The 24,346-nt window shown below is 40.2% G+C and overlaps 1 protein-coding gene across 5 annotated transcripts in view; it reads right to left on the bottom strand.

Annotated features, from left to right (window-relative positions):
* Sgce (sarcoglycan epsilon) overlaps window positions 1-24,346 on the bottom strand; it is a 72,920-nt gene that overhangs the window by 42,097 nt on the left and 6,477 nt on the right. For 3 of the 5 annotated variants that reach the window (XM_029478941.2, XM_021164421.2, XM_029478942.2), the window contains exons 2-4: window positions 13,876-13,983; window positions 2,935-3,057; window positions 1,493-1,650 (exon numbers count right to left, since the gene is read on the bottom strand). In XM_029478941.2, the coding sequence (XP_029334801.1) occupies window positions 1,493-1,650; window positions 2,935-3,057; window positions 13,876-13,983 (389 nt within the window). The remainder of the gene's footprint in view (window positions 1-1,492; window positions 1,651-2,934; window positions 3,058-13,875; window positions 13,984-24,346) is intronic. The other 2 variants (XM_029478943.2, XM_021164423.2) reach the window with 1 other exon arrangement.

The raw sequence follows: 24,346 nt of genomic DNA, 5'->3' as shown, positions 1-24,346 counted from the left end.
CTTTTCCCCAACACCCTGATGTGTTTGAATGTGTGTGTGTATGTGTGTATGTATGTATCTCTGTGTATCTCTATGTATGTGTCTATGTATGTGTGGTATGTGTAATGTGTGTGTGGTATGTGTGTATACGGGTGTGTATTTGGTGTGCATGTATTCGGTGTATATCTTTGTGTATGTGTGTGTGTGTGTGTGTGTTATGTGTTTTTGTGTCTGTCTGTATGTGTGAATTTGTGTATGTGTTGTGTGTGTGTGGTGTCTGTGTGTGTATGTGTATATATGGGGTCTATCTGTGTGTGGGCAGATGTGTATGTGTGTATATATGTGTGTATGTATCTGTGTGTGTGTATAGTATGTGTGTGTGTCTATATGTATGTGTGTGTTCATGTATGTGTGTGGTGTCTGTGTGTATGTATATGGGGTGAGTCAGTGTGTATGTTGGGTGTGTCTGTGTATGTGTCTGTGTGTGTTTTTGTGTGTGTGTGTGGTGTCTATATGTATGTGTGTGATCATGTATGTGTTGTGTGTGTGGTGTCTGTGTGTGTGTATATGGGGTGAGTTGGTGTGCATATTGGATGTATGTGTGTGCGTCTATGTGTGTGCGTTGTGTCTATATGTATGTTAGTGTATGTGTGTATGTATGTACGTCTGTGCATGTTAGTTTTCTGTCTGAGTGATTGCTGTGTTTTGGTTTTCAGTGCTGGGGATGAATTTGCATGTGCTCGTCATCTTCTTTCCCACTAAGCTAGAGCCTCAAACCATATTTCCAAAATCGGGAAGGGCTGCTTCCTCCCCCAGGTAGGCTTCCCTGATTGTGTGAACTGGTCTCCTCAGCAGCTTCTGATTCCAGCAGTTACTACAGCATTGGGAAAGCATGCCTTTCTCAGATCTTCAGGGACAAGACCCTCAAACATGGCTGACTGCACTTGTCTTTCATCTTTCGTACCTTTATCTCCTTCCACAATGTTCAGTAATTAAGATTTCTAGTGAGTGACTTTATTTCAATAAGCATGAACTTTGAATTTAAAAAAAAAAATGTAGAGCTGACTTGGCAATTTGGCTCAGTGAGTAAATTGCACTTACTGCCAAGTCTGAAGACACGATCCTCGGGACATATGCAGTGGAAAGACAGACTCCTGAAAGTTGACCTCTGGCTGCCACAAATGCACCATGAACATGTGCACCCACACCCATGCACACAGACATAAAGAACTGGAATAATTTTTTATATAGAGAACAAATAAATTTTATTAAATACAATTTATATTAACCTATTTCTTTTAAGTGTCATTCAATTTTTCACTAATTTAGCTTATCATTATTAATATAAAAGTTGAAGTAGCAAACTTTACAGAAAGGAATATCATGTCTAAACATTAATAAGTACATTTCTATATTTAAAAATAACCTTAAAAATCACTGCTATGTAACTCTAATGTCAACATTTAAAACAAATGCTACAAAACCATAGTGTCACTTGTTCAAAATAACTTACCTCAATAATAGTTGGTTTCCCCACATTTTCAGCTGTTGGAGACCCATACAAGACTCCATCACTGTATGGGGTCCTTTGGATATATCGAAGCCATCCAGGTCTATCTGGGTAGCCCATTAAATTTGTGTTAAATGTTATGGGATCATTACTAACCTCCCCTAGATAAGAAACACAGAATTAAGACATAAAACAGTTATTTCCATACATGTTGCTTTGGTGGTTTCAATCAAAACAGTCTACTGGGGGGGAAAAGGGGGTTTCCCTTTTCCATATTTGTAACAAACTAAATACACAAACTCAAACAAAATCATCTGAAAATTTGACTTAGGAATCCACACAATGAAAAAGAAATCCTTTTGGTTGCTGAAATTGTCTAGAGATCTAATAAATATTGTAGATTCAAATGAGTTTCTTGGGAAGAACACATCAGGATCGTTTCACCAGTGAGACAACAACTATCATTTGCAAATCTTTCCCAAAGCTCACTCACCCGCCAACGAGAGGCATCCCCTCCATAGAGCTCCAAAGAACATCACTCGAATATTAAGGAGTGGTCAAATAATTATAAATGTATAATCATTTGTCATAAGCACATACCTTTATTACACATAACAATTGCTGTTCAAAAAGCTTAGCCATATAGTTTTATAAAAATTGTAAATCTCTTTAAAAATAATTTTAAATTAATTGATAAAAAGACCCTTTTTACTATTAAAAACAGGTCTCCCTTCATTTTATTAATGTTGTCAGATAAGCTGTTATTCCTCATGTAACCAAAAAAAATTTATATGAATTCTAATATCAAACACCTATTCTTCCAAGATTTAATTTTCAGAAGTCATTTTTTTACTTCAGAATTATAGCTTACTGTTTTCCCTTACTATTCTTTCTATATCTTCACTGATGTGACAATGCGGTGATGATTCAAAATTAACACATTTAAATCAATAGTGAATTAAATATGTCTTAAAAACTGCTATTACTTTGAATAAAAATTAATCATTATATTATGAAGTTTTACCAAATTGTTTCATATAATAAAAGCTTTTAAAAACACCGTTAATTAATCCCTTACTTCATTCTCTTACACAACAAATGTATACTTTTCTAGAAAAATAAATCAGTGTGCTATTTAGGAAATAGTATAGAATTGGGTGAAGCTATAATATTTTTGTGTGACTAGGAGCTACATCATTTGCCAGGCAGCAATGTTAACAGTCAACACTAAACTCTAAAAAAATATGCATTCTAAAATGCAAAAAAAAAAAAATCTTTCATACGTAAATTTCTAATCTTAAAATGAGAAAGATTTCCACAACCAATTTTTCATGTATCCACATCATTTGAAACAGTGTTAATCATATTTGATTTCCTATCATCCAGGTCTGCACATCGCACAAAAAGAGATATTGAACCCTCCTCCATTCCGGCAGAGAACCTACCAGGCTTTGGATAAGGTGGAAATTCACCCTTAAAATACTCTCTCTCCAACACATGAACAAAGAGGACACCTGCAGATGGGTACACGTTCCGGTCAGAGTGCACCTTGGAGAAAAGAGTGTACACTGAAAGCAAGGGGGAAGAGAAGACACAGATGATAATGAGAACTGTCCTGAGAACAGACTACAGAGATGCATCTCGCCGTGCAGAAATTGCCGAGAAAACCAAACTAACACACCAGAGAACCGTTAGTGCGTATTTGCTGGAAATGGACACAGTTTTAGGACAAAGCATGAGAAAACTCACCGACTTGTTGTTTTAGAAACTGTTAAGATACTACACAAATAAAATGACATATATTACATTTAGTATTTTTAATTGCCATTAAGCATGAAGACATAAATATCACTTTGATGATGTATTTTTTTGTTCAAAACTATCACCAACAATATACATTGAATAAGAACTGACAAATTTCATAATACTGCAGCTTTCTCTTTTCCCTTTTTTAAAAAGCAAATACATAGAGTACTTTAAAAATAATAAGTACTACAGCTTTCCAAACAGAAGCGAGTCGGCCGATACAGCTCTCATCCGGAAATATGCAGTAACTCACGTTATACTTAGGGAGATGTGCTACTTTCTCCGTGCGTTAGCAAAACCTTTCCTAGAAACTTTAACTTTATTTCCTGTCTCCCAATTTTGGCATCCAATAATTTAAAATGGTGTAATCTATCCCACTCTTCTACCCCCTAAGTGAGCAGCGACATCTACGCAATACAGTTCTGCGTTGCGTGAATCACTTCTTTAGGTGAAATGGGACCCATTTATGATTCCCTGTGACTTCGGACGTAAGACGTGAGTGCCCAGAAATAGCCAAATTGGTTTGATTAGTTTCTACCTCTTGTTTTTCCTCTGATATCATCATTTCCACCAACACATTACTGTCATAACCCTTTGCCACCTCTGCAATGTCTTCTGGGATTCCACCTTCAGGATTGGCCAGTCGATGTAATTTTTAGACCGATAAACCTTATCAGCCCACTTCTTTCCTTTAGTCACTGATGGATTTGTAAATGTGGTAATTAACCCCAGGAACCCTAAGACTACGCACACCAAGCTCAAAACCTCGCTGAGAGCCCCAGGTAGCCAAATCACTTCACTTATAGTAAAGTTTTTAGTATTAAGTAAATAAGTAAATAAATAACCAAAACAACCAACCAAACAAACAAACAAAAAAACTCCCACAAAATGTTTCTCCCCATGAGAAAACTTGTCCCTGTGTTCTGTGGATAACTGCACCCCCCCCCCAACACACACACACCAAAGAAAATGAGCTAAAACATTTGGCTTGCAGTTTTATGTATTCATAACTTGACGACTAAAAACACAATTTCACAGCCTGTGGAATAGCCAGGCAGATGTGGTGGCTCACGCCTGCAATTCTATCACTCAGGAGGAGACTGGTAGGAAGATAGCTTTGAGTTTAAGACAAGCCTGGCTTACAGAACAAGTTCAGTGTAGCCTGGATTACAGAGCAAGATCCTGTCTCAAGACAAAGTAACGATAACAAAAATGCCATGCAACCAAATCAATCAATCAATCAATCAATCAATCGAAGCTGCAAGATAGTTTAACAAGGTTTGCAGAGAGAGACTGATGTGTTTGGCACTGAACTGTGTAAAGGCTTCCCTTGCTGTTTCTTATTGCCAGGTTCTACTCGAGGACGATTTGTTCATGTTGGGCAGTGAGGATCACATTGCAAATAATGATCACCGAATTGAAGAAAAACCATCAAGATGAAAAAAGGATGGTAATATGATTTTTTTTTTGCCCCAGTTCAATATCACAATGTGTCTAAAATATCAGCTGGTTTCAGAAATGTGAGAACCCTTTAAAGAGACCAGATCCCTGCTTCCTACAAGATTACCATCCAGTTTAAGAGACCAACATCTTCTGAACTAGGTATTACCCCAGAGCTTTAGTCGTTCTGGTGACAAGAACGACTAAAGTCAGCCCACTTGAAGGATGGGCTGACTTTAGAAAGATCTGGAAAAAATTAATAGATTTAATGTTTTTCTTAATAGTAGGTGCTTACAACCCAGAGACAGGCACTAGGGATTCGGTCATTCAGCAATGAAAACATACTGGGGTAATGTGGGGACCCTTTAAAGGAATACAGTAAGCCAGTGGTGCACAATCCCCGGGCTCATGTCAGAAGAAAACAGCTGGGAAGGAAAGAATCAAATCGTGGAGAGTTTCAAACTCCTGCTGAGAAGTTATTTTTTTCTATATTAAAAATGTTAAAATTTCAGATCGCAGCTTTATCCAAAGCACTGGCATACTTAGAATAATGTAAATGAATCTCTTCTGAACTTATCAGGTTTATTAATCTCCCTAGAGACAAAAAAAAAAAAACCCTGTGTGGTGCAACAGTAAGCTTCATTTTTCTTGTCATTTTTTTAATACCTTGAGGAGTGTTGAACATATTTAAATAGGTTTATTGACGCCTGCAGAATGAATGAATACACTGTAGCACAAAGACGGTGCAGAGACAGACACGGGTCTCATGTGAGGGAGCTAAATATATATGACACTTAATTTAAGGTATAGTATTCTGTAGATTACTCTCCTCTATTTCCATCATAAAGTAATAGCCTCTTTTAGTGTTTGCTATGGCAAAGTGATATATGTCAGCTTGCGAAGCAAAAAGAAATGTTTCTCACACTAAATAATACTGTGAAATAATTCTATTTTCTACATAGCCCTCATAAAGCCTAACATGAACCCATTAAAGGGCACCTATCATTCCATACCACCGCACCGTGACTAGTATAGAGCACCTCAGATTCTCACAGAACAAAACAAACAAACAAAAACCATTTCTTCAATGTACAGAGTTAATCCACAATCCACCATCGCCCTCTCGGGCTTTAAGATGGCATGCACATTGTTTTTATTCATGTGTACTCAATTGCCGTTCTGCAATCTGCCGAACTGCATCCTTGCTGGTCAGTTACCTTGGCAACTCCACAGTAAAGCCTGTTTCACTTTAAGTATATATGCCATTCACTTGAGAAAAACATGATACAGATGTATGACACACTCATCATCCAGAAATGGAAAATGACTAAGCCACTATGTTTTGTTTGTGAAAATAATACTTCCTTTTGGTATGGTAGGTTTAAATTATGGGCACCCACACAACATTTTAGAGAAGAGCCCGTTTCCTGTCCCTTTGTTATTTGCAAAACAAATAGCTCCTCAAGAAGGGCTATTTGGGCAGTATTTACACCTGTGCTTCTTTTCAGAAGCAAAATGGCATAGAGAATTTGAAGCCCTGGGTTGCTGTTCTTCTAAACATGAGCTATGACAATAATACTCATAAGGCCTGCACAAACTACCCACGGAGACTGCTACCTGAAGCTGACACACGCTGCATTCACAGGTGCCTAGGTGGGACCCACAAACTGTAAACTTGATACACACGATTTTTCTTAATAACGAGCCTAGAAAATGACATGTAAACACCCTGAGAAGCCACAGCCCTAAGGCCTGAGTTCTTTACAACGCACATGTGTACAGCACTGTGCTAATCCAGCCGAGGTCACAGGGGCTGGCCTCTCCCTGTCTTGCATCGTTCTATGATCTTATACAGCTACAAATCCATTACCTCGGCAAACACGCCGCTGGATACAAATGAAACTTGGAGCCAATGTGTAGCTAAATCCCTTCCAATCTAGCAACATAAGTGGGCAAAACAATTAAAGCAAGAGTTCGAAACATCGCACATCAAAACCATCACCTTCGAATAGGAAAGGTGGATATGGTGGTACAGATTAAGACTTCTGAAAATGCACTACCATAAACAATAGAATTTATTTGTAAAAAGAAGCGAGCAAACATGGAAATCTAGTGTCTGAATCAAGAAGAGCCAAAAGGAAAATAGTATTGGAAAACAATGATTTTAATGTTTCCCCTCCCTAAGCACCTATGTTTCTCTGTGCCATATGGCCATAATCTTATTCACAGAACTATTCATTGCATGTTGTAGTCACAGGGTATATAGAAAGGTCAGGGTATTTCAACAACTCTATATTATGTGACAGTAGTGAGCAGAGAATCAAATAATAGATCTTGACAGCAATGGCAATAAAGTGGGACTTCACACTCCCTAAATTGTGCCTGTCTTCCTCTGCTAAGAATCTGTTAGAAATGTTTTCTCTGCGTGAAGGGAGAGATAAGCTTCTGCATCGGTGTGCACTTTACACACATTTACATTGAAAACAGAAGCAAACACCGATACTTCACAAACACTGACATTTGGAAAGCTCTGCGTTGCTGAAGAACCTCTGACAGAGCTTCTCGATTGCTGTGTAGATTGTCGCTGAAATGTAAACAGACACACATGCCACCCCATCTTTACAAAGGGGCCAGAGAACACTTCTTGGACCTTTTTCTGCGTCATTAAGAACAAGGACACAGCCATAAAGATAAAACAGACACTGAGTGTCAGGCCGGAAAGTTCCAGCTACGTTTAATCTTAAACCTGTCTCCTTTTGCAATCTTTGGAAAGAATGTCATGAATTATTGTCAATAAGCGTGTCCAACTAGCCCTTGCAAGGTAGCAATTATGTGCATGTGTCTTTTATAGGTTCTTCACCAACAAACTGATGACTTTAAAAGATCCACTTATGTGGTCTTTTTCTGCTTTTTGAGGTTTAGGAGGATTGGGTAAAACCTCAGTTTACCAAAAACCCAGAGAGTGGAGCATGGAGAAGCCTAATGTTCCTGACGTAGCAGCAGTTGGTCCTCTTTCGTGATGCTCTAAGACCATCATTTCGCACACCAGTTACCACACGTGGCTCTATTATACAGGGGGCCGTATGGACTGTTTGGCTGCCTGTCATTTACAAATCACATGAGTGGGTCCCAGTAGGCTAATGCATTTTAAGGTTGTGTGTTTTATAGATTTTTTTGTTTTCTCCCCCCAGTAGACAAGTTGTCAGCTGTCATTTCTCACTGCTATCAGTATGTTTTCTATAGTGGCTTCTCTCGCCTTTTACGCTTGCAATTATTAACCTGCTGCAGGTTTAAAAGCCAGACTAGCAAATAAGGTAGGACTGTGTGATAAATTAAGAGGAGATAACGTGCTGTTTCCGTGTGTACCGTGCTCTGCCAGATGTGAAAAAAGCAGAAGACAGCATTTGAAGCATTAGCTGCCCAAGGACCCCTTTGTGGTGCGTTTCCTGGTTTCCAGTTGAAGCCGCACACCCGTGAATAGACGCTTAATATCCCCAGGATAGGGTCATTACTTGAGGCAAAAGCAGTATAAACTCCGTGCAACATAACAGAGTCAGAAATAAATAAGTGCACATTTGAAAATCTTAATTCAATCCAGATGCTATGTATACATGAATTTTTGAATCAAAATGAACATACGGTGTTATGTGAAATAACTTCATGTTTGCTATGTGGGAAACAGACTGCATAATTTAAACACAGATTTGTGGATAAAGTATTACTCTTAGCAGTAGTAACCTAACCAGTTTTAAAAATACCAAGATACTATAATGAATACCTTTCTATGACAACCTAAACGTTTGTTTTTAAAAGCATCTCAATTTTATCAATGTCCAATTTTAAGATGTGAAGTTACTCATTCATTGGGGAATATCACAAAGGTACTTGGAGACAAATTATTTAAACAAGACTATGGTATGACTAGATAACTAGATAGATATTTACAGCTGTGCACAGCATTATCTTACTGGAAAGTACTACCTGGGAGGAATTAAATAAAGATTATGAGTAGGATTTTTCAAAGATGCTCAACCTATAAAGAGAGTGCTGATCTGCCACCTGTCTTAAAACAACCTTAAAACACAAAATTTGACCTAAGCAAATAGGTATAAATATTCTGAAAATCAAGCACTTTAAGTGCTAATGGGGGTGAGGTGGGTGAGATTTCCTCTTTTCTTTTTTCCTTCATATTACAACTTTAACAGGCTTAACCATCTTTCTGAAACTCGGAGTCCCTATGTGCATAGCACGATACCCAATGTATTAGAACAGACTGAGAGATGAATCTCTTTGGCTCTCTGAATCAAGATAACTCACCTTGGGATTTCCAGAGCTTAATAAATTTATGGATTCCTAATTCATTTTTAACAAGTTATTACAACATTCAAATAGAAATGAAATTATTAAACCAGACAATTAGTGTATAAGAAATCTTAATACCCAACCAGGTACACAACCTGTTTTCAGATTTTTTTTTCTTTTTTTCTCCTCTCATTCACATTTATGTGAGATTTGATCGATCCAACCTAATAAATGTTGGCTTTCAATTGAAAGTGTGTCGCTGCTGTCAGCCCTTCACTTTGGGGCATCAAAGGCTGGCCAGTCATTCATTTGGAGGTAGGCAGCTATTGTTTTTCTTACAGTCACAGATAGCCCATGCCTAAAGTGCAGGATTCATCCTAAGGACAGCACTAAAATCACCTCCTTGCTAAGAATACAAGCACTTCTGTTCATGCAAGGCAGAAATCAAAGCTGGGATCTTTTTCTACAAAAAGGCAGCAGAATTTCTTCATGAAAAATTTCCCTCCTAAGTCACTTATTAATTTTTCCAAATTGGAATTATCTTGGTTATTATCTAATCAAATATGTTTTCCCCTTTGTATGTTTGTGTGCCTATGTGTCTTAAATGTTGATAGGAAAGGGGTGCAAACTATTGTTAATGGGTGATCAATAAAACACAGGACTCAGAACGCCAAAAAGTTGAAAGGGGTTTTAGATGTCATGCTAGGCATGCAAATATCTTTATTAAAGGACAGATCAAAGTACTGGTTCTGGCCAAGATACGCCCTTAGCTTCCCACTGCAGCCAGGACGGCCGTGCACTTGCTTTCCTGGAGAAGTTAAGCTTCCACTTTACTGTATAGATGACAAAATTAACCCCAGAGGAACCAGATGATGGTTTCCCGAGCATAGGACTAACAGAGTATCCACGGACCTTATCAATTTGACAATACAAAACACAAGTTAACGCATTTGGTAGTTAATCACTCTGCTACAGTAAGATTGCAGTAAGCAGTCGTGTGACTGCTTAACTTGCTTAATAATTTCCTATTGGTTTATAAAAAAAAATCAGAACTTGATCAGATAAGCTAAGCTTCTGATTTCAGAGGGTTATCTTTCTACAGAACTAGAAAAGACAAGGTTATAAGCATAAACTCACAAATTCAAGGAGGAAGAAGTCTCCTTAGTGCTAAGAAGAGGAGGCACCGCAGCCTCATAGCCAGGACTTAGGAGGAAAGCCTTGCCTCTCTTGTACACTGTCCTTTAGAGGCTTAAAATTTCGAGATTTTTCTCTCCTGACTTTACCAGCCTAAGGGCACTTCCTGGTCCTCTACATTCATGGAAGCAAAGAGATCAACAAGAATCATCCTCTATCTTCAAGTCTCCCCTACATGCACCCCTCTCCGGTTTATTTGTATCTTGTATGTATGTGAATACCTTAGTGTGCATATGTGCTCTGGAACTGGAATTACAGCGGCTTGTGAGCCACTCACTGGGGTTGCTGGGAACCAGACCAGGGCCCTCCGCAAAAGCAGCAAGTGCTCCTAACCACTGCACCACCCTTCCATTCCCAGCTCTCATCTGATGATCAATAATGTACCTGCCTTTAAGATGGAAGCTAGCTATCTAATGTACATATTATTTTAGTCCCATGAATATTCAGTTAAACTATAGCCTTTAAGTTGAAGATTAGGGAATCTAAGCACACTCATTTTGACTTTTTTTTTTCTTAATTTCTTAGGAAAAAATCTATAGTGTCAATCAGTAAACCTAAGGTTGACAAATTTTAGAATGTGGTTTTTCTAAGTGGAGGGGGGAAGGGGCATGTGAAAAAGGGATAACAAGAGGGAGTGAATACACGAATATAATCAAACTTCATTCTATGAATATTCAGAAGTGTCAAGTAAAGGAAATGTATTTTCTATAATTAACACATGATAAGATAACAAGAAAAGTTACTTTTAAGTATATAAATATGAAAATATACTTCTTTTCAAATAAATTACCCTAAGGATACACATTATAGCTACTATTTCTCTACTCTCATCCCAAGATACAAGGAGAGAATCCGTATTTGGAGTGCTTTTTATTACTTTTATAATCACTTAATATATATCAGAGAATAATGTGAAATATGGTGGCATAGAGCAAATCCTCTGGCAAGCAGTGAGTGCGAAGTCTAGCACTTTAAACATCGTCGCTACAGAGGCTACGAGTACTCGTTGTAAGTTATAAAGTGATGATTCGTTATCTTCATATGGTTAATGAAACTGAAACCTTTTTCTACAAGTCACTCCACTCCCTCAGGAAAATGCTAAGCCTTAAATGTGCTGAGGAATCCAGGAAAAAAGAAAATTTGGAAACACGTGGAAATAAGAGCATTACTTCCCAAACTGGTTTGACAGATTTGAGAGGGGTTTTTTACTTCTAGTTCAGGAGATAGTGTCTGTCAAGTTATACACAGAACATTAGGTCCGATCAGAAGCATGGCATTCAAAACAAAATGTGATGGTTACCATTTGGAGATCCTGGTGGAGTCAGTCAGTCTGTCTGTCTGTCTGTCTGTCTGTCTGTCTGTGCTGCACTTGATTACAAACAGCTCCAGCTTAGTAACTCAGCTAGATCTATGAGCTAGTTAGGCAATATCCTTTTGGTAAATCAAACAGGGACCAGGGGGGAATGCTAGGAAAGGCAGAACCGCTGAGGACCATAGTTTAAAACAAGAGGCAGCATGAAGCAGTAAAGGATGAGTATAATCTGGTGCACAAATGCTGGGAAGCCTAGAGGGAGAATCTTTGGGAATCCCATGGGTGCATGAGGAGCCAGAGATGGCTCCGTTCCTTTGGAAGGGATAGAGAGTTCAGAGCTGAGCAGAACAACAAAGTATACATACATCAGACCCATAACTAGAAAGAAACAGGAAGAGTGGCTGTGTCAAACAAACCAACAAAACCACAAGGATTACCAGACTGAGTCTTTTGAAGGTCCTGTGGGAGACTCCACTAGAAATAGCTAAGGAGGGTGTGGGAGGAGGAAGCATGAGGAGCGGCCCTAGAATGAGTACTCTGGTGCTCTGTAAAACACATGCCTGGCATCTTTTCATGGGAAGTTACTATTATAAAACTATTATCTTTACATAGATATGAGCAATGAAATGCCTAGGTACACAGATGTGTGCTTCAAAGACAGATGTGATACTAGGAAATCTTGCCCTACCATAAAACAGATGTGGAAGATGAAGACTCCAGCTGCTGAATAATTTGGTACCACGTATAAAAATGTTAGTGACCTGGGAGGCAGAGGCAGGCGAATTTCTGAGTTCGAGGCCAGCCTGGTCTACAGAGTAAGTTCCAGGACAGCCAGGGCTATACAGAGAACCCTGTCTCAGAAAAGAAAGAAAGAAAGAAAGAAAGAAAGAAAGAAAGAAAGAAAGAAAGAAAGAAAGAAAGAAAGAAAGAAAGAAAGAAAGGAAGGAAGGAAGGAAGGAAGGAAGCAAGGAAGGAAGGAAGGAAGGAAGGAAGGAAGGAAGGGAGAGAGAGAGAGAGAAAGGGAAAGGGAAAGGGAAAGGGAAAGGAAGGGAAGGGAAGGGAAGGGAAGGGAAGGGAAGGGAAGGGAAGGGAAGGGAAGGGAAGGGAAGGGAAGGGAAGGCAAGGGAAGGGAGGAAGGAAGGAAGGAAGAAAGAAAGAAAGAAAGAAAGAAAGAAAGAAAGAAAGAAAGAAAGAAAGAAAGAAAGAAAGAAAGAAAGGAAGGAAGGAAGGAAGGAAGGAAGGAAGGGAGAGAGAGAGAGAGAGAAAGGGAAAGGGAAAGGGAAAGGGAAAGGGAAAGGGAAAGGGAAAGGGAAAGGGAAAGGGAAAGGGAAAGGGAAAGGGAAAGGGAAAGGGAAAGGGAAAGGGAAGGGAAGGGAAGGGAAGGGAAGGGAAGGGAAGGGAAGGGAAGGGAAGGGAAGGGAAGGAAGGAAGAAAGAAAGAAAGAAAGAAAGAAAGAAAGAAAGAAAGAAAAAGTAAAAACAGTTAGTGACCCAACGTGAAGGAAAGAAATCCCTTACTGTAAAGTTCTTAATCTCACAGTAAGAACATTTTATTATATAAAATTTTTCTTTTCAAAATTATTTTAACACTGGCATTATTATGCAACCATGTCGGTGGCCTCAAAGTTATAGAAGCCAGGCTACTACTTGATTAAGCTTTATAACCACATACAGCTAATACATAGGGAAGGAGAAAGATGTTAAAGATGAATAAATAAAAATTATATAAGTGAAAGTTTACGATGGTAACTGATATTCTGAGAGAAGCTAATCCTAAGGTAGGCTTTTCCCCCTGAATAAGTGCACTGTTTCAGAGGTCATATAATGTTGCTAATGGATACATTTATAGATGGAAAAATGCAGACAGACAGACCCACCTTTCTAATAGAAAACAATTATTTAATAGCAAAACATCAATTTGACTTACAATCAAATCACCCAAAATTAGACAAAATATTTATGGCCATTTTTTTCTAAGATTACAAAGACTGCTTTAAAACGATATCATTAATTGTACTTCTTAGTGTTTTTCAATGTTTTAAATAAATTGGAATAGTAAGCACACGTGAACAGTTCTGTAAGTGTCATGATAGAGACTGGATAAGGGGAGAAGGTTAAAAACGAGAGGATTTTTTTTCTTAGTTTATAAAAAAACAGAAATAATGCACTAACAACACAAGAGGATCAGGAGTTTTTTTAGAAGATTAGGAAAACAAATTTTTTTCAGACTGATTTATTAAACACTCACTGACACAAGACTAAAACGTAACAAAAGAGCACCGGAAGCAAACACTGACAGCCAATTGAGGATATACATTTAGAGCCTAACTCACCATCTTTCTTCCCAGCAGCCAGTTTCCTGCTGATACTAAAACTGCTGGCTTGTTTGGTCTTCCAGTTAACTGTTCCATTTATGCCATCGGCACAGCTTAATAAAAAAGCTTTTCAGAATAAAACAAATGCACACAGAGACATGAAATTAATGTCAAATTAAAAATTACTATCACAGTTACTGTTAACTTGGCTCAGACTACATCTTCTCAGACTAGGAGCTGAATTTCAACTAGCAAATGCTTAGTACATGTCAATATGGGGAATCTATAGGAGTAACAAACAAGCAAGACATCGTCGGTCTGCCCCACAAGGGGCTTACAGGCTGTGAGGATTGAATAGAAGTTTCTATACACAGATGTTGGTTATGAAATGACTCTAATGATGTCCAAAGAATGGTCAAAATCACGAGGGCCACAGCACGGCTGGAGGGGAGACAATTAACTCTCGCTGGGGAATTTTCCATTACATCAACTCAGGGTTGAGTTTGGAAATACTACAGTGGCAGCGGTGAGCAGGCTTAGATAGGGTCCAGAGATATACAGGAAGACTGGAGGGGAGACAATTATCACTCGCTAGGAATTTCGCATTACCTCAACTCAGAGTTGGGTCTGGAAACTTGAAAGCGGCAGTGACGAACATGAGGATTAGGTAAGGTCCTGAGATGCACGTAGTCTATCAAAACCGCCAGCTCAAAGGTAAAGGAGAGACACGGAGGCGCCAGGTGCAAGACACAAAGGAGATAATGTTGACTATTTCTCAAACCTCAGAGTGCATAGATAAAGGAGAGCCCAAGATGGCTTTGAGGGTTTGATCTAGAATGATACTGGCCAGAGATAGTAAGCCCAGAAGAAAGGTTAACTTCAGGAAAGAGAGGAGACTCAAGTTTGGGATATGTGAAATTTAGGGTCCCAAATGGACATGCAGGTGAACCCACCTAAGAAGGCAGGGTTCCAGGTCCAGTTATAAACAAATATAAAGGGGTTTCAGGTACAGATTTGAAGACATTTCTCTTACAGAACTGACAAGAGAAGCCAAAGTTCCAGTGCTGACAACAGTGTGCCCTCAGGGAACACATTAGAGACCCTAAAATATGTGGTGGTCTGGAGCACAGACCCCATGTGCTTGATCTGTTTCTCTTCATCCACCCTTACCCTTCAGAGCTCATGGATTTTGCCTCCATTTTTCTGACACTGGTTCTCTACTCTCCCTCAGAGAAGTCCCACTCTGGGTTCAGCACAGCTGCAAATCCCCTAGTGCTTACCCCATACATCTGTCCTTTCTTCTAAGCCTGAAACACATTTAAGAAAGAACACATAAGAGGCTGGGAGACATGACACATGCTTAAGAGCACACGTTGCTCTTTAAAAAGACACTGGTTTGGCTCTTAGTACCCAACTCATGTAGATTGTGACATATACAGCCAGGGAATCTGATGTCTTCTGGTCTCCTCAGGCACCCGAATATAGATGGTGCACATACATAAACCCAAGAGTTCGTGCATACCCATAAAATAAGGAATAAGAAAGGATGCATAAATCAGCAGGGATAATAAATATAGAATGTATTAATACACATACTTAAATTGCAAAATCAGAGAACATCTTTATCAAGAAAAGACAGGGGCAATCACAGGTTGGACAACCAAGTCAGAAATGCCACATCCTCCGATGAAGGGAAATGTCAAGGAAGAGGGTATGACCCCTTGCTACAAAATGACCAGAGGATGAGAGCGAGATCAAGGACTCCTAGCTTTCAAAAGCAGAAAATGTACGTGTAGACTCCTTGAAAACAGAGTTCTAGGAGACTGGGGAAGGGAAGAACCAAATGGCAAAGGTCAAGATGCAGAAGCTGCCAGGGAGGTGAGATCAGCCAGGACAAGGAAGCAAAGGGAGCGACTGGGGGCAGGGTGAGGAAAGGGAGGGGGTCTATCCACAGGTTCTAGGAAAGATATGGGGAGAGAGCAAGAGAGCAAAGATAAAGAAAACGAGACACAAATCCAAGAAAAGTAGAACATATAGGGCCAGAAATAGAGGATATGAATAAAGAAAATACGTCCTGAATGAGAAGGGAAAGAGAAGCGTCCTGTGACAACGCTTGTGTCTCCATCATGCCAGGAATTATGTACGGATTTTCTTTTCACATTAACTCTTGAGCAAAATATTTAACAAACTAAATTTTGAAAATACTAAGTTCCCCATATTAAAAAAAAAAGGGATTCAAAATCTAGGTTCTAGCTGGGTGTGGTAGCTCATGCCTTTGATCCCTGTGTGTGCTGGGGAAGGCAGCTGGATAAGGGAATCAAGGAAGCTTCCCTGCTTCAAAACCAACAAACAAAACCCACAGAAACCTAGGCCATTAAAAAACAAAAAGCAACATTCAAACAAACCAAGTCTTATGGGAAGTGTAAGTGAAGGACTCTAACGAACTACTTGGCTGGCATCGGTTTTAAACTCTGTAGAATTAAGCAGACCAGCTTTATCTACTAAATGACCAGTCTTACGAGTGATTTTCCTAATAAGTGGTTGAGTTGTGCTATGACCTTATGAAATTATGAATTTCTAAAACTAGATGAAACAAATGGTAGGTGTTCCCAATAACTTAAATTTAAAACAAAATCCAAAACAGTAAGACTGCCTTATGGCCCAGTCGGCTCCCCTCCAGGAGACTCTTCATTATTACTTTGAAAGGCAACAGGGCTGCTTACGCACCTAGGCAGCCCCTTCAGAATAAATGCCCATGGCTGCCAAAAGGTTTATAACAAATAGACACACCACACATATCCATGACTCTATCAAAGAAAGTCCAGGCAGATGGGGCACACTACTTCAACGTGTGGTTCTCATAAATAATTACAAAGTCTCCAAGTCTGACAAATCCAAAGGGGTAGGAGAGAGTAGTCCTATTGCTTCGGATGCAGCAAAACAGGAGAGACCCAGCACTGAAAACCCCTGCCTTCGTACTTCCAGGTTATCTCATGGAACAATCAAGACATCTGAGTCACCGCTGGGCTGACGGGGGATAGAGAAGCCCACCCTGACAGAATGGCTCGGGAAGCACATGACAAAGCTGCTTTCCTTTGCAGCACGGGCAGCAGCATTTAGATGTTACTGGCAGACTCCAGCAAAGAGCTTTCACATATTGTTTCTCCCAATCCTTACAAACCCAGGTGAATCTATCAATGTGTTTGAAGATTACAGAGGCTTAATGTTAAGGCCCAAGGTAGTAAATCCAGCAAGCAGCCGCCCAGGAGCTTCTCTGCTGCCTGGGAGGTGAGTCATCGCAAGGGAAGCCTGGGCTGGGAGACCAGATAGCGCTGGCCTGACCCCTGCCCCCGTTCTAGTGAAGCAGTCTTCGGACTGTACTGCACATAAGAATCACAGCCGAGGGTTTACACAAAATCACACGGTTGTACTTTAGGAGTGAGTGCTCTGATGGATTAGTGTGCAGACCTTTAAGTCTGAGATTGTCGTCCATACACACTTTTTCAGGTGACCAACCTGGCATAAGCGTTGCCAGTCACTTTGGGTTCTTGGCTAGTAAACAAATGCATCAGCTCTATACTTCCCGGGTCCTCTACAGAGATAGCCTGGATGTCTTTCATAGCATTTTTTTTTTTTTTTTTTTTTTTTTGGTTTTTCAAGGCAGGGTTTCTCTGTGTAGCCCTGGCTGTCCTGGAACTCACTTTGTAGACCAGGCTGGCCTCGAACTTAGAAATCCACCTGCCTCTGCCTCTGCCTCTGCCTTCCGAGTGCTGGGATTAAAGGCATGTGCCACCACGCTCGGCTTCTTTCATAGCATTTTTTAAAAAATCTAATCAGTGTCCTAATTGTCAAGGATTACGGCAGGATAGAACAGTTGCATACATCTCAGAGGTGCTTCTGTATCTTAGAGACCCCAGTGCTTGGAGACAATTTTTTTTTGATGTAAGAGGAAACCCAGCTTTTCTTTTAAAGTGTATGTGTGTGCGTGTATGTGTGTGTGTGTGTGTATCTGTGATATGTGCATGGGACTGGGCATGTCATGTTACCCATACAGAGGGGTCAGAGGACAAGTTTATTAAGTCAGTCAGTCCCTTCCACTTTATATCAGCCCTAGGGACATGACTCAGGTCTTTGGACTTCATGGAACAGCGCCCTTCCGTGGGGCTACTTCACTGATCCATGCACACTCACTTTAATCAAGTTCATATTAATTCATATAATAGCTGACTGATACCAGAAAACTGAAGCCTGACGACTCTAAGTAAAAGGACAAAGTACGGTGGCTCAGTTCCCCAGACAAGAGTTACAGAAGGCGAGACAGAGCGCCTCAGCACATGTGGCCGCTTGGACATTCAAGTCCTACCCACACCTTAAAGAGAAATCTCACGAGTGTGGAAATCAGTATTTGTTTCATGCTTGACATCGTGGAAGCTCTTAACTAGTTTCTAGTGTTAAAATTCACTGTAAACCACACACTGGAAAAAAAAAAAGGTTACTCTCTGCTGGGGATGTGGGGGAGCTAACGTTTGGTAGCTTTATTTTCATTAGAAGACCAGTGAATTATTTTTCCCTGTGAGAAGAAAGAATTTTTTTTAAAAAAAAACTATCATTCTGTTTAACAAATACCTTTCCTGCACACCACTTTTCAAGACTAAACCTAATGGGTAAAATAATGTCAACCTCTATAGACAGGTTATTGGACGAACTCCAGAGGTAAGACACCGTCTTCAGAAATCATTAAAGGAAGCGGTTCCTGATCATTTGTCACAATTACACCTACAAGGCTGCTTTCTCTAATGGGAAAACACAAAGGCAGAGAGCGCCATGAGTCCTGCAGTTATGCGTGTACAGTCAGAACCTGTTCGCATAATTTGCTGGACCCTCCATGTCCACAGCATAGCCAAGTCTTCAATGCGTCCCCTCCAAGCGTCAAAGCTGAATGAATCTGAAGGTGGCTGGCTTGTCCTCCAGTTCCCTAGAAACTGTACAAGGCTTAAAAGTTTGTCTTAAGATTTTCTGAATCATTTGGAGGCTTGTAGCAGCATAAGGAGTTTTCCTCTAGTCTGGAGCAAGCAGTCTCTGAAGAGAGAATATTGCTCTTTCCCAACCTGGGTAATTTGCAGACTAGGGGAGGAGGGAGTTGCTGTTTAATACAAGCAATTGAAGAGCTATGAATAGTGACTGATTGCTGATGGGCTAATCAGAATGACAAGAAACAGAAATAATAAATAATAACTTGCTCAGACATCACTGTCCAAGTAAACAGCAGGATGTGCCAAGTGAAATTTAATCTGATTAGCACACTCACCTTACAAGTGAGCTCTCAAGCTTTATCACACTCCTCTCTGGGCCCTGCTTCCCTTATTTCTTTACATATTATTCTCCTCTAAGGCTTTGCTGAAGTTGTCTGTAGAGCTCACATCTTCCATAGCTCTTCCCTTCTAGGACACCCTTCAAAACCTTTCTCTTTTCCCTTTTTAAAGCTTTTTTAAAAATTAGCATCGTGTCTGTGTGAATGTGTGTCTCTGTGTGTGTGTGTCTGTGTGGGTATGTGTCTGTGTGTGTGTGTGTCTCTGTGTATGTGAGTCTCTCTGTGTGTGTCTTTGTGTGTGCAAGTGTGTGTGTGTGTCTGTGTGTCTGTGTGAGTGTGTGTCTATGTGTGTGTCTGTGTTTGCCTCTGTGTGTGTGTGTGTGTGTGAGTGTGTGTCTGTGTGTGTGTCTGTGTGTGTGTGTGCAGGCATGAGTGTGTCTGACGTCTGTGGGTGCATGCCCATGCCACAGTGTATGTCTGGAGATCAACAGAAAATCTTGTGGAATCAGTTTTCTCTTCTCACCTGGACATGGGTTCCCGGGATTGAACATTAGGCTTTCATTATCTGGCAACAATCAACTTTACCCACTGGGCCATCCACCGGGCCATCTTCCCTCTCCTTTCCTAATGCCACTTTCTTTACTACTTATAAAACTACGTATTAAGCTAGTTTTTTGTTATTATTACTATTATTTATTTATTTATTTATTTATTTTGGTCTCCCTTGGTACAAAATACTAACTCATTAGCACCCAAGTTTTCAGAGCAATGCTAGTCAGATCCTGAACTGTTAATATGTTTACACATATTAACTGGTTTGATCCTTACACAAACGATGTGAAATAGGTAGCTCGATTTCACAATAAGGATAAGACATCTTAGGAAACAGTGTCACTTGCCACCAGTCACATGCTTCTGAAGTCGCAGGATTGGATTTTGAACCCACTCCGTGGCTGACTGCAATGTCACTGCAATGTCACTGTTCCCAACTCAACAGCCCTAACTCCAAACAGTTTTTAAAAGAATGTGATGCGTAAGCGGTATGGCCTCTTCTCGGACACCCTTATTTCTAGCATAGCGACTACTTTATATTTTATTTTATTTTACTTCTGGGGGAATGCATTGCTGGATCCCTGCATGAGGAACAGCAACAAGTAACGCCTCAGCTCTGCGGTAGAAGAGCTGGTGCTGTGCATTTGCATCAGAATCAATGCATGACACAAAACAAGTCATTGCCAGAAGAAAATCCCCGTGTCCCTGAGACTCTAGGAGTGGGAAGGCTTTTCTGAGACTGTCTCCTAAGGCTCTAACAGGTGCCAGAGGGCGTGCTCCTCAGAGAAGTGCTTGATGGGGCAGAGCTTTCAAACTTCAAACTTCAAAGACAAACAAACAAAAACCTAGCAGAATATGAGCAGATATTTAATATAATTTAAGTTGATTTGAATTGTATCATTTTTAAGCAAAGCAGATTATAAGACATAATGAAACAAAATAGAATAAAATCAAATAAAATGGGCCTAAAGAAAGGCGCTGCTCGGTGTGAGAGCAGGGAGAAGGGAGGTTAGTTGAACCCACGTATATCTGTGCCTCAGCTCCTTCCTCTTCTAGAGGCAGAAACAGAGCAGAATTCACATCACAGAGGCACAGCGAGCCCTGATTGAGAGAATGCACTCAAAAGCTTTACAATGAAAGTTAGCACAAAATAATAATCCGCACAGGATAGATCTAGTGTTCATTTTCAACTAATGTGAAGAAACATTTGGGCGTCTTTAAATGTTTTTGTTGTTGTTGTTGTTCTTTGTTTGTTTGTTTTATCTTTTACCTTCAGTAAAAAAAAATAACATTGTTCTGATTTTTTTTCTACAACCATGATGGACAAAATAAAATCACATTTCTATGGCGGGCTATAGAACATTCTGGAGACATCTCGAAAACAGACTTAAAACCCAGTGCCTCTAGTCCTGTCAAACCCCGCCCCATTGCCTCCTGGGGCTAAGAAGGTATCTGGGCAGGTCCTCCAGCATGACTCAGGGTCAGGGACTTCTGGCGACTTGCTGGCGACTGGGAGTCGCCTTTTACCTCTTTGAAGAGACCAGCTGCAATGTGAATTCCATTTAGATTCATCTTCCCTGGGATCTCATGAACTCTTAGGTATTTATCCTCAGGAAAGAATGCAACCAAAGGGGCAACGTCTGCCGGTGTGCACACGGCTCCATTTTGCACTAAGCACAGTTTCAAGACTAGGTGAAAAGTAAATTGCGATTTTTTTTTTTTGAAGGAGTAAGAGAGACCAGAGATTACTTTTTTCTCCAGCTAAGGTTTCTTGTTTGCTCAAATAACTTAGAAGGAGAATTGTTCTTTTGCTACACAGTTCTGTCTTCTGTGGGTGAAATCGTGGGTGAAAAAGTGAAACACGGGGACCTCCAACCAAAGGCATCCACAGTGGCTATAAACATCCTTACTGTCTAGTGTTCTCATCTGAAAGAGGGAGGATTGTTTCCCAATGAAGACGGTGGTGGGTGAAAAGCAGACCACAAAACACCGTGCACTGAGTGAAATCCAGAGTGCTAGTGCGATCTAGTGGAAAGGGATTAAAAAACAGAGGGTCCCTGTGAGCCACTGGGGTAGGGGCATGAAGCAGCAGGAGAGATTCCTATGCAAATTCGAAAATTCAATAATGCTACACTCGTTCCCATTAGGAAGTGTCTAAAGGAGTCTCACATCACATGCTTGCCTTAAACCGGCCATTCATTGTCTATGTTATAGGTGCCATGCTTTCTAAGTGGAATGCACCCTAACACTTTAATCAGGAAGCTGTATTTTACAAAGTACCTTCTCACATCCCTATTGTCACCTTATCAAAGCCACTCACTGGCTACAGCTTGGACTCTTAATTGTCTTGGCATCTTTCCATATTTTATTCACGTGGAACATATAATTGTACACAGACATACATGCGCCATGCTCTACCATACAAGTGATTCTCTCCACTTCTCATTTAGGGCGCACTTGCACATGATTACATGTTAAAACTGCACCGCTTTCAGTCCTGTGACTCAGTCATAATTTATTGACCATCTCCATGCATTCAACCGCACCACACTCAGACTGGAGATCTTGCCTTTCCGATCTGATCCCCTTCCAGCGTTACAGAGGCTATGAGGCAGAGGACAGAAGTGTAGCAAACATAACCTCCTGGCTAACAGCCTCAAATTCAATCCAATAGCCTCGGTCTGATTTCACCCCTCAAAAAGTTCCTTCTCTTCTCTTTCTCCTACCTCGGCTCCATTAGCCTACAAGGTCACTATCTCCAACCTGGATTTAAACCCCTGCAGTAGCAAACCATTCAGACCTTTTCTTCACACAGCAGTTAGAGTACTCTTTTTGAAATGCAAATCGGGTCTTGTCCGGCTTAACCCCCCTCTGAGAGTTCCCATTGGTGTTAGTACAAAGATGAACCTCTTTAAGGTGGTCTACTAGGTCTGGGAAGATTGGCTCCTTGACCCTGCTGGCAGCTTCCTTCCTTGTCTCTTTCTTCTCTCAGCACTTTTTATTTAGCAAGCTCTGGCTGCTCTGGGATCTCCACAGACCTTCAGGGTCACAAGCACCTTTCCTGATTCACCTCCCTGACCTTTATTCCCCTTCCCTCCTCCGTGCTTCCTCGGGAGAAACTTCCACCTTTTTTCAAGTCTAGACAAATCCTCTACTAGTATTTGCAGTATTTAGCTTGGTTCCCGGAGAGTACAATCTTATGTGTAATTATTTGATTAATCTTCACACCGCATAGTCCTGAAAAGAGAAAAAACTTGATTCATCTTTGTCAACTCAATATGGTTAAAAAAAAAAAGTGAGATAGCTCAGACCACTTATTACCCAGCATCTGTTAGTGTCTCAAAAACACCTAAGAGGCCCCTAAAAGTATAAAGTAATTCTTCATTCTTAAAGTTACCAGGTTTTTTTTCTTCTGGTTTTTCATTATTATTATCAACAACACAGTAAACATCCATGTCTGTATCTTTGAACACTTCCACCAATTTTCACGTAGGCTAAACATTCAGAAGAAAAACTGCTAGACAAAAAAAAAAAAAAAAAGAAAGAAAGAAAGAAAGAAAAGTATAATTCAAATTCTGATAAGATATCCAACAGCCTACTGTGGCACTGGCCTTTGATTAGAATCAACTGTGTAACTACTGAAAATAAAAGATGTCAGAGGTGCTACATTGATTAACTGTTGCATGGGAGAAAAAAGCCGCCGGTATCATTTTACCGCCTAGTGAGAAACACCGATTTGTTAAAGAGAGAAAACAAAAATCCTTAGAGCCCATGTTTCCTTTGCTTTTGCATTCAGAGGTAAAAGAGAAGCTTTATTTCTTTGCATACTGCTGAAAAAATCAGGGAAGGGAAACACCCCAGATATAACTGCCCTAGGAAAATTAACTGTGATCTCTTTCAAATTCAGAGTGAACCCCAATCTCCATAATAATCAAAGTGGTGACCAGATGAATGAGTAAAAAGGCAAAGAATGGGAAGGAATTCAGCCAAAGCTGCCTATCTCCCAAACAGTTTGGAAACCAGCCGTTCCATTTATCTGAAAAGAAAGTCTGTCCTTCCTTGTCACAACAGATGCTGGGTGATTCCCGTGGTACAGGCTGCCAAAGAGCTATTCTAAATGTCTGATTAGCCTAAGGTAATTAGGTAGAAAGTGAGCCGTGTTAAAGATGATTCTTAAATAATGAAATACATTTAAGCCACTGACATAAATGTTATATTAAAATTCCTAAGTGAAGATTTAAAAGACAAAAACAAATCAACAACAACGACAAAAATTTGACCAGAGTGACCAAAGAAGAAAATGGTATAGCCTTTACTAATACATTAATGTCTCAGAGCATAACAGTAGTCATGCCAGCAACAAATATTCATTCAGAAGCTGCACGGTCATTTCCCAAGATAACCAGGTTTTAAAGCTTAAACATTGGGATAATTACTTTGTGGTTTAGGGACATGAGTAAGCCCTGCACTCAAGGAATTGCGAGTAGCCGCCTGCGGATCAGGTGAGCTTTGACAAGCCAGAACCTCACTTTGGAGAGTTTCTCTCCCGAAAATAGGAGCTGAGCCAAAGAATGTCTGTGGCATCCCCAGCAACTGGGAAGAGAGCCACGGCGAGCGGCTGTGTGT

Source organism: Mus caroli, unplaced genomic scaffold, assembly GCF_978045245.1.
Source record: "Mus caroli unplaced genomic scaffold, Mus_caroli_1 scaffold_7, whole genome shotgun sequence".
Lineage (NCBI taxonomy): Eukaryota > Metazoa > Chordata > Mammalia > Rodentia > Muridae > Mus > Mus caroli.
This window is presented reverse-complemented; position numbering and strand designations above follow the sequence as displayed.